Source organism: Hemicordylus capensis, chromosome 1, assembly GCF_027244095.1.
Source record: "Hemicordylus capensis ecotype Gifberg chromosome 1, rHemCap1.1.pri, whole genome shotgun sequence".
In the NCBI taxonomy this organism is placed as follows: Eukaryota; Metazoa; Chordata; class Lepidosauria; order Squamata; family Cordylidae; genus Hemicordylus; species Hemicordylus capensis.
Window position 1 is genome coordinate 294751200 of NC_069657.1, and position 14822 is coordinate 294766021.

General features: G+C 41.4%; 1 protein-coding gene and 1 long non-coding RNA gene across 8 annotated transcripts in view; both read left to right on the forward strand.

Moving 5' to 3' along the window:
- FBXO9 (F-box protein 9) overlaps positions 1–3548 on the forward strand; it is a 36872-nt gene extending 33324 nt beyond the window's left edge. For all 7 annotated transcript variants that reach the window (XM_053286360.1, XM_053286366.1, XM_053286367.1 and 4 more), the window contains one exon: positions 2365–3548. In XM_053286360.1, coding sequence (XP_053142335.1) covers positions 2365–2473 — 109 coding nt within the window. In that variant the 3' untranslated portion in view covers positions 2474–3548. The remainder of the gene's footprint in view (positions 1–2364) is intronic.
- Positions 3549–10727: 7179 nt separating this feature from the next.
- On the forward strand, positions 10728–14271 carry LOC128340760 (uncharacterized). Its single transcript, XR_008313935.1, has 2 exons — positions 10728–11820; positions 12455–14271. It is a non-coding gene; the product is annotated as an uncharacterized LOC128340760 (long non-coding RNA).
- Positions 14272–14822: the final 551 nt, after the last annotated feature.

A 14822-nucleotide genomic window follows, 5' to 3' on the forward strand; every position in this document is an offset into this window, starting at 1 on the left:
CACCTTACAGGATGGCATTTGCTGAACTGGATACTGCCCGGCTCCTGTCGGCTATTCCCCAGGCGTAATTTTAAAAGCTTCTCTGCAACCTTTTTGATTTTAAGCGCCAGCAGTCTGGTTCCATCTTGGTTCAAGTGCAGCCCATCCTTTTTGTACAGGCTTTGCTTGCCCCAAAATGTATCCCAATACCTAACCAATCTAAACCCCTCCTTCTGGCACCAACACCTCATCCATGCATTGAAACCCCTTAGCTCTGCCTGTCTCACTGTACCCGCACGTGGAATAGGTAGCATTTCTGGACCAATAAGCTACCTATCAGCCTAAATTTGGCTTTCAGAACCTCCGGACTACATTTCCCCACATTGTTGGTGCTGACGTGCAACACAACAGCTGTCTCTTCCCCAGCGCTGCCTAACAGTCTATCTAGATACTGCATGATGTCTGCAACCTTTGCACCAGGCAGGCAAGTCACCGTGCGGTCAACACGCGGGTCACAAACCCATCTCTCCATACATCTAATGATTGAATTGCCCATTACAGGAGGCCCCCACCCCCTGGAGGAGTATCCCCTGTATGAGAGGATATGGGCTGATCTTCCAAGGAAGGTGTCACTTCCAAAGAAGCATTTCCCTCAGACCCATGTCCTCCTTTCCCAAGACCGTCATTCTTGACAGCTGAGGAGCTATCAGTCCTGGAGTGGGATGCCTCTTCCACATCCCTGAAGGTCTCATCCGCATGCCTCTCTGTCTCTCTGAGCTTCTCCAGATCCACCACCTTGATCTCGAGGGAATGAACTTGTTCCCTGAGAGCCAGGAGTTCCTTGCACCAAGCACATACCCTTGACTTCTGCCCATGGAGCAAATAGTCATACATGTGACACTCTGTGCAAATTCACTGGGAAGTGCCCCCTCCTCTGCTGACTTTCTATCTTCAGAACTGGTTTTGTTGACTGTTTAGAGTATTTAGAGATAGTTTATTAGAAGGATAGATCTCAGCTGTATTGGTCAGCTGTTTAACTGTCCAAACAGCCTTTCTCAGGAATATGAGGGAGGGATCAGTACTTATATGAGGAAGGGATTTGTACTTACCTTATCTTCTCCACTGGGCTGCTTGTGATCACAGGGACTTGTTCCAGGCTCTCGCGCAAAACTCCAATGCCCTGTTTGCTATCCCTGTTGTCTGTGCTCTGTTGGCTATGCTCTTGGGCCTTCACCTGTTATGTAGAGATTAGGCTTCAAACTGAGACAAAGGATGTGGGTCAAAGGAATGTGGGGCCTCCCACAGCCCTAGCTGACTCCACCCCCTCCAGGCAGGGACAAACAAAAACTGGATGCCACAGGAGTTTGCTAGCCCTGGCAAATAATACCCACAGAGACTAGGACTTATCTATTAAAGAGAAACCAGCTCCTCAAAATCTCCCCTCCTCCTGTTAGTTAGTTTGAAGGGGGGAAAGGCTAGATGTTGTTCTGTTTAGAAAAGCTTGCTCACCTCCTGAAGCTGCTTCTGCTCTTCCCAGAGTAGGCTTCAAACTGAGACACAGGATGTGTGTGGCTCAAAGGAATGTGGGGCCTCTCACATCCCTAGCTGACTCCACCCCCTCCTGGCAGGGACAAACAAAAACTGGATGCCATAGATAAATTGAGTTGCAAATGTTTGTGCTTTTTAGGGCCCTGTAAAACTACTCTCAGACTATGGGAAACACCTATATCGGGCAGCAGCGATAAAGGAAGATGATGCTGAAAGGCATCATCTCATACTGCGTGGGAGATGGCAATGGTAAACCCCATCTGTATTCTACCAAAGACAACCACAGGGCTCTGTGGTCACCAGGAGTCAACACCCACTCGATGGCACAGACCTTTACCTTAAAACTACACTTAAAGAAAAAGAAAGAAAATTCTGGGTCAGCTATTCCAAATCCTGTGACAACAAAAACTAAAATCTGAACTTTTATATTGTGCTAGTTAAGCAGATTAGCATGATTTATCTTACAGTGCATAGTTCTGCAGTGTTTTGTATCTTGCACAATTCTGCTTTTTAATATCATAGGGAGGGCAGAGCATAGAACGTGTTCACCAGGTATTGATCCACACTTTCCCTAGAATATTTTCTCATTTATATTGATACTTGTTTTTCAAAACATCTGAGATTTTTCAGGAGGCTGAATTCTATAGTCAAAACCATATTTTTACACTTTTCCTGCAGAATTGCAGCATACACAAATTCCTGTCTATAAGACATAGTTATTCTTAGATCATAAGCCCATATATTATGAAGAGAAGATATCTAAACACCATTTAGTTAAATCCTCTGCATTCAGGCAAATATTGGACAAATCTAACACATCTGTAATTTTTTTTGTAGGTCTACTGGTGAGACAGCAGTCTCTTCTTTTGACATTGACAAGATGTACACCCCTTTGTTCTTTGCACGAGTGAAGAGCTTTACTGCATTTTCAGAAAGGCCTCTCTAAGAAGCTTGTATCTCTTCTCTTACTCCTGCATGAAGAAATTACAGCAAACAACACTTAAGTTATACATGTGTATATATTTGAATTTTATTTTAAAATTGAGGGAAGAAAATATACTGGAAATACTTTTGATTTAGGGTGGCAGGGTTATTTTATTGGTCTGAAGTCAAGTTTACACATTAAACTTGTTTATGTTGTGAAAATACTTTGATAACATAAAATGGCATAACATAAAAACAATTTTTACCATGTCATTTTATGAGCAGATTTATAAGCTGTTCTCTCTCTCCATCATAAAGCTTCATCTGCCTATGCACCTTAAGTTCAGGAAGCGTTATAAACCTACTGCTGTACATAAAATATGGCGTGCGTGCTTTGGGGGAAGGTTCAAAATGTGAAGAATTTGTCCTGCATCTGTGCGTGGCCTACAGGAACATAAAATAAATGTTTACTTTTAAATACATGTTTTTGGGTTGCCTTTCAAGAAGTAATGTTGACTTCAGTGTAAACTGCAGCCTTATGCAAATTAAGCAAGGGCAAGTAAAGTTGGACATTCAGCTGAAAATGCTACCATCTGTCTTGGAATTATCTTATTTTGTACAGTCACACTTATCAAACCAGTGGTTTTCATATTGCAAGAGATGGAAGATGAGAGTACCAAGAGCTGGCCAACCACATCGGGGAAGTGGTTGCCTTTCTCTTTTCTTGATTCAGGAAAGGACTTCTGGAGCATTGCTCTCTTGGGACAGTGTCACAATGAAGATGTCATGCTGCAACACTATAGAGTGCTGAACTTGAATGTGCATTGTTTGAATTCTGTTATGCAAATAAGAATAGGGCTGTATCAAGTATGTTAGTCTTTTGTTGATTAACTCTTCACCTAACTGTTCAAAATATTGCAAACCTTTGAGTGTTTTGTCACACTAAATTTTATTTTATTTTTTTGCTTTCTGGGACTCCTACAGATGTTCAGGTACTGTATGCTGCTTCTCCTGCGTATGTACTTTGGGAGTTGGATGCAAGTGCTGTATGATGCTTATCATAAAGCTACAATTTATAAATGTTTTTCTTCTGCCAAGTTGTGTAATAGTTTTTTCTTCCTTTACAATGCGTTCAACCTTTAAAAATGCTGCATTTTATTATTTATTGATTTGCATATGCTTCTTCCAAAAAGCTCAGTGTTATCACGTGTGGTCACCCCACTGTGGGAAGCAGGCCAAGTTGAGAGAGTGTCTTGTCCAGTGCCATTCAGTGTCTTAATTGTTCAGAGGACATTTGAACCCAGGTCTCTTTTTGTGTATGTTTGTATTTATGACACCAGATGGTGCCTGTACCCAAATTCTAGCACTATTCTGAACTCAATTGAGTTGTGAGAATTAATTATATGACTGCAAATAGATGGCTGGTACACCTGTGATGAACTCTGAGCAATTCCACACAGCTCATACTGTGGATGCAACAGTAATCTCTCTGTTCAAGGAAGACTTCTTGGGGCCAACTCATATAACTCATTCACCACATTCAAACCAGGCAGACAGAAATGTTTGCTCAAATTGAAAAATTGCCATTGTCCGCATAGGTCTTCAATTTGTTGTTTCACAACAAGCAATACCTATATCTTCCATGTTTTGCTCTTGTCTTGACAATGTGGAAACAAACCAGTGGCTGACATGAACATACTCAAAGTAGTCCTATTGAAATTAAAAGGATGTTAGGCATTACTTAATTTCTCCTTAATTTCAGTGGGAGTAATTCCCTCATACTATCAGCCAGCAGCTTTGTGTATTTGATAGTACTAGCTGACCCTGCACAGAGCATCTGTGCACTCTTTGGGGCCGGCGGTTAGCTCTCCCCCACCCCCCCCTCTGCCCCCGTCTCCGGCCAGCCTGTGGCAGACCCAGGCTGCTGGGCCGAGTGCTGCCACCGCCTCGCTTCTGTGGTTGGGCCCACCGCCGACCAATCCTCCTGGGTGTGCCTCAGCCTATAAGGTGCCTCCGCCACCCAGCCAATCAGCTGGGTGCACCCAGGATAATTTAAATATATAGATACTGTAGTATACTATCAGCCAGCAGCTTTGTTTCCAATACTTGTGATGTTGCTTTTTGTAAGCTTCATTGCTTTAATTTATGCCATGCCATGGTGAAGTACACAAGTGTTCATTACAGAATGCAGATGTTTTGTCAATGCAACCTCACACTTAGGGAAATGAAATACATTTTCCACATGCGTTCAGTATCCTGTGGTCCTGCCACACCAGTGGTCTTATGTCAGCATCATTTAGTTTGAATCTTGTACGCAGCCAGCACAAATGGGAAGTAAAAAACAGTGGCTCCTGTACTGCTTGGGAAACCACTGATGGAAGTGAGAGGTGTGTGTGCTCCTTCCGAGCCCTCGAAAAGCATGACATCAATGGCCAGGCTTGTAAACTCTGTGGAGCTTGTCTCTTTATCTTCACTGGAAGCAGTCAAGGGCTAGAAATGTTGCAGATTAATACTTCAAATACAGGATCCCCATACCACTGAACCTAGTGGTATGGCTTTGCTGCCTTTTGTCTCTCTCATTTGCTAGTGAAATATACTAAGCAAATACAGATCGTTCAAGGCGGGGCTCTCCCTCTCTCCTTCAAGCTTTTCAGAGCAGCTTACAAAAAAGAAGTTACAATTTAAAATACAAATGACAAACAAAAGCCAACAAAGAGCAGTAATAAACATCATCCCTTTAAACAACAAAAACAATTAAAAATATATGAAGAAATAGTTTTCTTCCCCACAATCAATAGCAAGACAGGGCTTAGCAAAAATTTAAAAACATGGAGGATTGCTTGCAGACCTCTGAGGAGGGCGTGGCACCATAATAAGAAAACCAGGCCCTTTCCTGGGGCAAAGAGAAGGGCCTGTGAGGCTTATCTCGATGGCTGGCTAGGTTCATATGTTGCAAGTGGTTCTTAAGATATCCTTGTCACAGGCAGTAGAAAGCTGTAAAGGTTAAAACCAAGTTAACTGGGCTTAGAAGTGCAAAAAAGAACAAATGGATCATAGAACAAATCAATCCAGAATTTTCACTTGAGGCACAAATGACCAGGCTCAAACCATTATATTTTGGACACATGCGAAAATCCATCTCTCTTGAGAAATCCATAATGCTGGGGAAAGTTGAAGGAAAGAGAAGAAGAGGATGACCAGCAGCAAGGTGGATGGACTTGATTACAACAGCAACAAATGCACCACAGCAAAACCTTGAAGGCCATGTTGAAGACAGATCATTCTGGAGAGAATATGTAGTTGCTAAGAGTTGACACCGACTTGATGGCACTTGAGAAGTGCAGTAGTTAATGCAGCTGGTAGAGTATATCACTGTGCCACCCTCAAGGATTCTGGTAGTGTCTTTCGGCACTGTGGAAGCATCCACACTGCACTGGAAGCATCCACACTGGAAGCATCCAGTGGAATCCAGTGGAAGCATCCACACTAGAAGCATCCACACTGCACTGTGGAAGCATCCACATCGTCTTCAGAGACAGGCATTCCTAAAGTATACTACAGTATTCCAAACAGGATGTATCCGATACATGGGTAACCGTGGTCAGATCAATTTTCTCCAGACACTCCCCTACTGGTGTACCAGCAAAAGTTGGTAAAATACAGTCCTGGCAGTCTATATCACCCTTCTGCAGACAGGCACATTGTTCAGTCACTAGTTCAGTACATCAACCACCCCCCTATCATCAGATGTTTTAAATGCCAGGTAGCAATGTGTGTCTTACATATTGTTGACACAGCAGTCCCTATTCTTGGATTATGTAGCTTCATGTAGATGTTGAATAGTATGGGGGACAGTATGCAACTTTGCAGTATCTGGATTTGCTTTCCAGGTAGAACCAGAGCCATCACAGAATGGTGCCCCCTACCCAGTCCCAACCCCCTAGAGTCTTCCCAAAAGGACACCATCGATGGTATCAAAAGTTGTTGGGGAGTTCTACTCCCCACCTATCCCTCACATCTGATTCCTGGAGAAGGTCATCCACTAGAAAGACCAAAGTGGTTTCTCTTTCAAAACCAGAATGCAAAGTAGATTGGGAGGGATCCAAGTAATCAGTTTAATTGAGAACTGCCTGGAGCTGAGTTGCAATCACACACTCCAACACTTTGCCTCAAAATGGTAGACTTAAAGATAGTTTGGCATCCTGACTAATGAAGCAGCCTTATAGAGATTATCTTATAATAAGGAAAATAATCAAGAAAATCAAAATAAATACTTGAGAAAAGAGAAGTAAAATAGTAAATGTCTTAAAGAAGAGGCTTGATGATCTAAAGGAAGTTCTATACATATGAAGCCACAAGAAAGAAAATACACAAATAAGAAGCCAGTAATAGAAATTTAGAAAGAAGCACTTGATTAATAAAGTGAGAGAATCATAAGAAAAATACTAAGAATGAAAAGTTAGATAAAATAAGATACTTAAAAGTTAGAAAAAGTTTAGACTTAATATGAGACCTCAGACACAATCAGTGAAGATAGACATTATAAGCAATAGAAATTCCCTGTGCCTCTAGGGGGTGCTGCTACCTGATTTCCAGGGAATCATCTCTCCCTCTGCAGCCACCTACATTGCATCCCATGCCATTACTGAGGGTCCTTCAACCTGACTTTGAGAAGAAGCAAGGAGGAGGAGGGATTGGGGGAAATTGTTTGAGTTTTGCGTTACATCTGCTCAGGATATAACCTTAGGCCCATTCACACGTTATGTTGAACACTTGTACAATGAGTGTACAGTGTACACAGGTACAGTCATTCACATGTTATGCTGAACGCAGGTACAAAAGTCCACTTCCTATCCATACCATTCATTTTAAGGGCCTGAAAACAAACTTCGGTACAGTTGTCCACACAAAGTGTATGAGAGTATGATGTCTGTACACTCCTACAACATAATGTCTGGATCGGGCTATTGTTAATACCTGCTTGCAAGTCAGGGGAGATGGGGCAGCATGGACCTCCCGGGTGAGAGAATTCTAAAGCCTGAGAGCAGCCATTGAGAAGGCCCTGTCCCATATGCTGGACAATCAAATCTCAGCTGGCATTAGTACATGGAGCAGAGTCTGCCCTGATTATCTTTATTCCTGGGTAGACTCACTTGGGAGCAGGCATACCTTAATGTATTAGAGGTCTCAAACATTTAAAAGTATAATAGTAGTGTGCAATACTAGCATGTAGTTTTGGTACTTTATACAACAGAAACACTGAGGAATGAATGTTTGACTAAATAAAATAATAAATTTATATATTTATCATATTTTATACCAACTGATATGTGCTTCTCTAGGTGGTATAATAATAAATTTACTACTACTACAACAAACATATGGCTGCCCCATAACAAACTGGTTTCTGGGCAGTTAAGGAACAAAGGGATGTGAGGGAACTTTGCAACAGTTCTAAACTAGACTTCACCGAAGTCACTTTCCATGCTAGTGGTAAAGTCTATTTTTACAGTGAGATGCAAATTAAAATATTGGTTACTTGCCAATAGAGGGCACTCTATACTTTTGATATTTTGTTCAACAGATAATCAACAGCAAAAGCATTCTTATGTCTACATTTTTTAAATAATGATACTATTGAATTTAAAGTGTTAATAAGAGAGCAATGCGAGTAAATCATTAGAGCAAAAATGTTTTAAAGACAGGCCTGTTACTTTGGTTGGAGGCTCAACACAACACAATGGGGGTACCTTTTTGGACATGGAGACACAATAGAGTCCTGAAATTATTCTTGGATAATCTGTTAGATTCTGCTCTTTTGTCAGGATATTTTATGTTTTTTGAGGTTTTCAGTTACTTGAGTGGATGAAGATTTATTATATTAATCTTATAACATCTTTAAACAGGTCAAATTCAAAGTCAATTAACTATACATATATTGGGAATTACCACTAATTTATGGTAATAAATTAATTAAATTAATTTACCACACATTAATTAAATTGCCACACAAGAGCATTGTGTGTTGTGGGCCTCTGTCCTAGGTACAGAAACAAACCAAAGCCTACCTTTATTCTTTCCTTGTGGAAGGAAAAGCCAGGGCTGGAGGATAAAACCCAGGATGGAAAGACTATTTCCTTCCATGCAAAATTCCATAACAATGATGAAAGAAAATTATACACACACACACACCTGAAAGATGTTGGGTAAGTGAACCACTTGACAAAAGAGTACTGTGTGAATACTATGGATAAACCAGCGTAGATAACTATGGATAAACCAGGATAGAGCCAGCGTGGTGTAGTGGTTAGAGTGCTGGACTAGGACCAGGGAGACCCGAGTTCAAATCCCTATTCAGCCATAAAACTAGCTGGGTGACTCTGGGCCAGTCACTTCTCTCTCAGCCTAACCTACTTCACAGGGTTGTTGTGAAAGAGAAACTCAAGTATGTAGTACACCGCTCTGGGCTCTTTGGAGGAAGAGCGGGATATAAATGTAATAATAATAATAATGATAATTAATAAACACAGATCCCTATTTCAAATTATTACTTAGTACTTTGGACAAAGATGTGGGGAGTGATGAGCTGTAGAATCTATCCCTGTGGTGATGAGAAATTTTACATTCCATTTTGATACTCTGGCCACACTGAATGAAATGTTCATAACAGAATACTATAGCTGCCGGTGACACTGGCTGGCAACCTGACTAACAAAGCACCAGTGCCACCGAAGAAGCATTGGTGCTTCTGGAAAATTTAATTCATTATTAAATTCCCTGTGGGGGCAAGTTCCAACAACTGTCTCTTCCCCAGGAAGTGCCTTGTGCCACTCAAAAATAAGTCCCTAAAGGTCATCCTGCAGCCTTCAGGGACATATTTTTGAGTGACACAGAGGGTTTCTGGGGGAAGGGGAGGTAGTTGAAATTCTTCACACACAGTAGAACCAGTGTGTTAGACTAACTTTAGAAGTTAGTCTAAAGACTTTAGTCTGGTACTGTCCTGGTCTTCGTTAGAATATCAAGCACTATGAAAAAGTCTTTAATCACTCAGCCTTATAGAAGTATACACAATCATGAAATGTTTTGAAAAGAAATACAGAGCCCCTTCCTTTGATAGTGTCCACTTACACCTTCTGCAGAAAACTTTCATGCTATTGCTAAGATCCTGCTTAGGCAGATTCTGAGTAATCTATAGTGGTATTGGCTTCTTTAAACTCATCAGGAAACAGGTTACTTTTTCCAACTAAAACAGACTCAAGGTTTTTTAGGCCAATGTCCAGCACTCTGTTGTGAAAAGCAAAGCCTAAAAAAACCCCTTCCAGGCCAATAAACCTAGGGTGGCCCCCTTTTTCTTCTGGTGGAACTGCTCTCTTTAACAGCTGGTTCATAAGGCAGGCGTTGAAGGTGTTATTTTCCTCAGCAGAGAAATTTAGCAAATTCTCCTGAGTTTTGCTGGTAAGATGCAAACCCTTCCAGAAAAAGATGGTGCAACAGCTCTTTCCAACCCAGGCCCACCAATTAATTGTTCCAAGGCCTTGAGCGTGAGATGTCAAGCTGTGCAACAGGTGTGGGTGCAAACTAATCACAAAGGGCAAAAGGTCAATTGATGATAGCATACAATGAGCATCATATAGAAGCCCTATTCAGACATTATGCTGTACGTGTATACAGATGTCTGTACACATGTACATGTTTGTGTGTGAATGACTACATAAATGTTCATTTTAAGTGAACCTGGGAACAGGCCACCACAAATGCAGGATACAGATAGGAAGTGTTCTATGCATGTGTATTAAATGTAATGTGTGAATGACTGAACATATAGATCTGTATAAGCATATTCTGTATACAGACTTCATGTCTGTTGAATAGAATGTCTGAATATTGCTAAACCTGATGCCTTGTTTGCCAGTTACCTCACTTCAGGGATGTGAAAATTAAAATGGTTTCCATTTTATTTTCATGTTTGTTTTCATTTTACTTTGTTTCCATTTTTATTCATTCATGTTTTCCCATTTCTTTGTGGGTTTCTGTTGCCATTTCTGTTCTTAGTTGTTTTAAACAATAAAGCGTGATTCTTTCTTGTAACTAGTTGCTCTGGGAAGCAGCAGTATTGTTTAGCTGCCTTCTCGCAGCAATGTTTTAACCCACACTGCCATGAAAAACACTGCATCAGGGAATATGTGTAAAAAACATGGTAAAAAAAACCCCAAACCCACATTGGTTGCCATTTGTACCATTTGTTTTGTGGGGCATTTGTTTCAGGACTGAAAAAGGATACAAATGGAGTCAATTTGTGTCCCTTTCCATTCATTCTGAAAAGAAATATACAGTCCTATTCTTTTCAGCTTTTAATCTACATTGTTTTATGTTTCAAAAGAATTGCCTTCTAATGTTCCTGATCCTATTATCCAGTATCAGGAACCTTAGAAGTTGTCCTGGGTGCAACTGTGTTGATGCTAGCAATATACTCATTGGCCCTGATTTTATTTTTACAACAATTTCTCTGGATAATCCTATTGATATGTAGTGATCATATCTGATTCTTTTGGTGTTTCTACACAAATTATTACCATGAAGCAAGTAAACCACAAACCTTATTTGCATCAAGAAAAGTGAATAAGGACTACAGGACAAAAATCGCAGTGGAACATGTATAATTACAGTGAACCATTAAGGACATGCTATCCATTCATAGATACAATTATGCCTCTTTCTCTTTCTCTCTTTCTCAACAAACCAAATGGTTTGATGCATGCATCATTGAAGAATTGTGCCTACTTCTTAAAATCTTGGATTTTATATTAGTACTCTTCAGTCTGATCATGACCATTTTCTTTGAAATCGATTCTTTGGGTTATCTAAATTACAGATATACTGGGTTTATACCAGTTCTCTGTCATGGCTTCCCCAATGAATTCTGGGAGTTTTTGCTGAAAATTTATTCGAGATCCCCAGTCCGCCCCAGAGCTACAATTCCTAGGTTCCTTGGAAAGAGGTGCCTCATATGCATGCTCTGAAGGAAATGCTGGATATTTCCTCTCTCTCCCCTACTCATATCCAACAGTTGTATTATATCTGGGTGATCCTGTGTACTCATTTCCGCATCTGGACAGAGAGCAAATGGGAAAACTTCAAAGGTGGAATATAGAGCATTGAAGCTAAAGGTTGAATTCTTTTCCTTCTTTCTTTTTTACATTTGTGTGACAGATTTACTTCGATTATGGAGTGGAGGTGGAGAATCTAAAGGCAAAACAAGTTTCAGCACAGTGAAAAAGTGGGGGAAATGTATTAAGGTGACATGGGCTCCAGTGTCAACATCAGAGATCCACAGTCTAGTCGCCCAATTAAGACCGGGGAAGGCTCCAGGTGAGGACCTTATTCCACCAGAGGCTGTTAACTGGTGGGCCCCTATCCTGGCATCGCTCATCACATTTATCTATCTATCTATCTATCTATCTATCTATCTATCTATCTATTTGTGTTTCTATTTATTTATTTTATTTTATTTTATCGTATTTGTATACGATAAAATATTGTTAGGTTCCAAGGAACCTAAACGGTCTCAGGGCGGTTCACAAAAAAACCCTAAACAAAACATTAAAATCAATTAAATGCTAAATGCAGTTTAAAACAAATCAATAGACAATCTAAAATTTTAAAAGTTACTTAAAAAGCCTGGGTAAAAAGATGAGTCTTCAGACACTTTTTAAAAGCCACTAGAGACAACGCGAATGACCAAATTCCCATGGACTGGGGGGGCAGCAATCATTGTCCCTATATTTAAAAAGGGCAAGAAGGATGACCCTGCCAATTACAGACCCACCCGTTTGCTCAATACCACCAGCAAACTTTATGTGAGACACCTATATGAGAAACTTAGGGATTGGATGGAACAGGAAAATCTTCTTGCTGAGGACCAAGCGGGTTTCAGGGAAGGGCGCTCCACTATCAATCAGTGCCTGGTTCTACAGCATCTTATTGGGAAATACTCTTCCTGCAGGGTGACCTCTCTTTATGCCGCCTTTATCGATCTCAAGGTAGCATCGACTCCATCTCACATGTCAAATTATGGGAGAAGTTGGAAACCTCCTCCATTGACCGGAGCCTGTTATACCTTCTTCGCACCCTGCATGTAGACACATCACTCAAGGTGAGATGTAGCCCCCAAGGCTACCTCACAAGAGCTGTTCCAACTCAGAAGGGCATCAAACAAGGATGCATTTGGGCCCCAGTCCTCTTCAACTTCTACATCAACTCTATGGTGGGTCAGCTCAGCGACCCACCCTCTGTGGGGAGACACATTGCCATCATATGCGGATGATGCAGCCATCCTCTCAAGGACTCCCATTGGCCTTAGAAGTGCACCGAGGGCCCTGACATTGCACTGCAGAAAGGACTGCCTGGAAATCAACTTTCACAAAACTAAAATTATGGCCTTTGCCAGGAGGCCAAAGACCCACTCTTGGTGGATTGAGGGACATAAGATTGAGCAAGTTGAAGACTTTAAATACTTGCAAGTAGTTTTTCATTTTGGTGGCTCTAGGAAAGCTCATGGAGAACACATGGCTCTAAATGCCCAGAGAAGTTCCTCTGCCATTCTCAAATTCCTCCTGACAAGAGGAGGCCATTACGTACCTGCGGCTCTTGAACTGTTCACAGCCAAGGCAATCAGCTCCTCTATCGTGCTCAGTTGGGCCCTTTCCCCAACATTGTGACTCTCGAACTTGTTAATCTAAATTCCTGAGGGCAGCGCTCCAAGTACTGAGATGTGTCTCCAATGCCACTCTGCACCTGGAGACAGGCTTGGAGTTGGAGGCTAGGGTGTGGGTGGCCATTCTCTGATATTGACTCAGACTATCCTTTTGTCCAATTGATCTTGCCCCTCTAACCAATCTAGTTGGATTCAGACAATTGAGAAAAAAATAGCTACTCTGGGCCTTTCCCCCTCGACCTTGCTCAACATGGGCTACGATCAGGCAAAACCAACCATTAAGCAGTGCATTATAGACATCGAGTGCCAAACTGATCCCAGCAGAGTTCCAAAATTTCATATAAGTGATGGACGTAGATATTTTGCTTCTCCAGCAGCATACCTCACCCAACTGGAGGTTCCAAAGCACAGAAGGGCATTCACTTTGGCTCACTGTCATGGCTTCCCTTCAGCAGTGCTAGAAGGCTGTTATAGAAGGACCCCATTTGCAGAGCAACTATGCCCCTGTGGCTTACAGCAGATTGAAACTACTGCGCATGTTCTCCTATACTGCTCATTCTGTAGAGACGTACATTCCTCTCTCATCCTTCCACTGCTAAGCAAGTATCCAGGTCGTCCGAGCCAATTCTACAGCTTCTTGCTACTCTCTGACTCTAAGCCTGCCATCCCATATAGCATCGACAGGTACTGTGTTGCTGCGATCAGCATTCATCAGTGGATGACGAGCAGTGAGTCCTATCAACCTTAATTTGACTCCCGGCAACGCTGGGCAGGCCCTGCAATTGCTCACGTGCCTTCCTTTTTACTGTGCCTCATAACTCTTAATCTGGCTGTTTTCTAGTTTTATTATTTTATATATTTCTGTTTTCTTATGCCTTTTAACCTTATTACAACTGTATGCCCCCCCTATGCCTTTTATGCCTTTTTATGACTTTTACTATTTCTCAGGTGTGATTCTGTTTTACTATTTTTAGTATTTTTAGCCCTTTTAGTATTAATATGTACCATTTCATATGTAATCACTTTTATCTGCTCTCACTCTTAACTTGTAATCACCCTTAAACTTTATGCTGGTCTGTGACCATAATAAAGATTGATTGATTGATTGATTGATTGTATTAAGGTGAAGGAGGAAATAGAAAGACAAAGATGAAGTAAGACAGGTGGGACCAGCTGGAAGCATTGTAACACCTAAGTCTTGCCTGTCAAAGAAAAGAAAAGAAAACTAGAGGCTATACCATGTATACCAGAATACAAGTTGCATCACAAGAGGAAGACACAGTTAAGGCACATCACAGAACAAGTATTATGCTTTTCATGGAAACAAAATGTGAAAATAAAGCCCAAACCAGAACAAGATAGGAAGCTGCTTTCTGCCAAGGTCCATCAGTTCAGTATTGTCTACACTGACGGCAGCAGTTCTCCAGGTTTTTGGACAGAGGTATTTACCAGGCCCTATGTGGAGACAGCAGGAGGAACTGAACCAGTGATATTCTGCATGCAAAGCATTTCGAAGCTCAACTCTGAGCTGCAGCCCCACCCCCAACAGGACACACAGGATGTGGTGCAGTACATATTACCAATGAATGGTATGTACACACACCTTAAAGCAGCCATACTTTGCACCAAGCAAAGCAATTTTCTGGGTTTTTTTTTT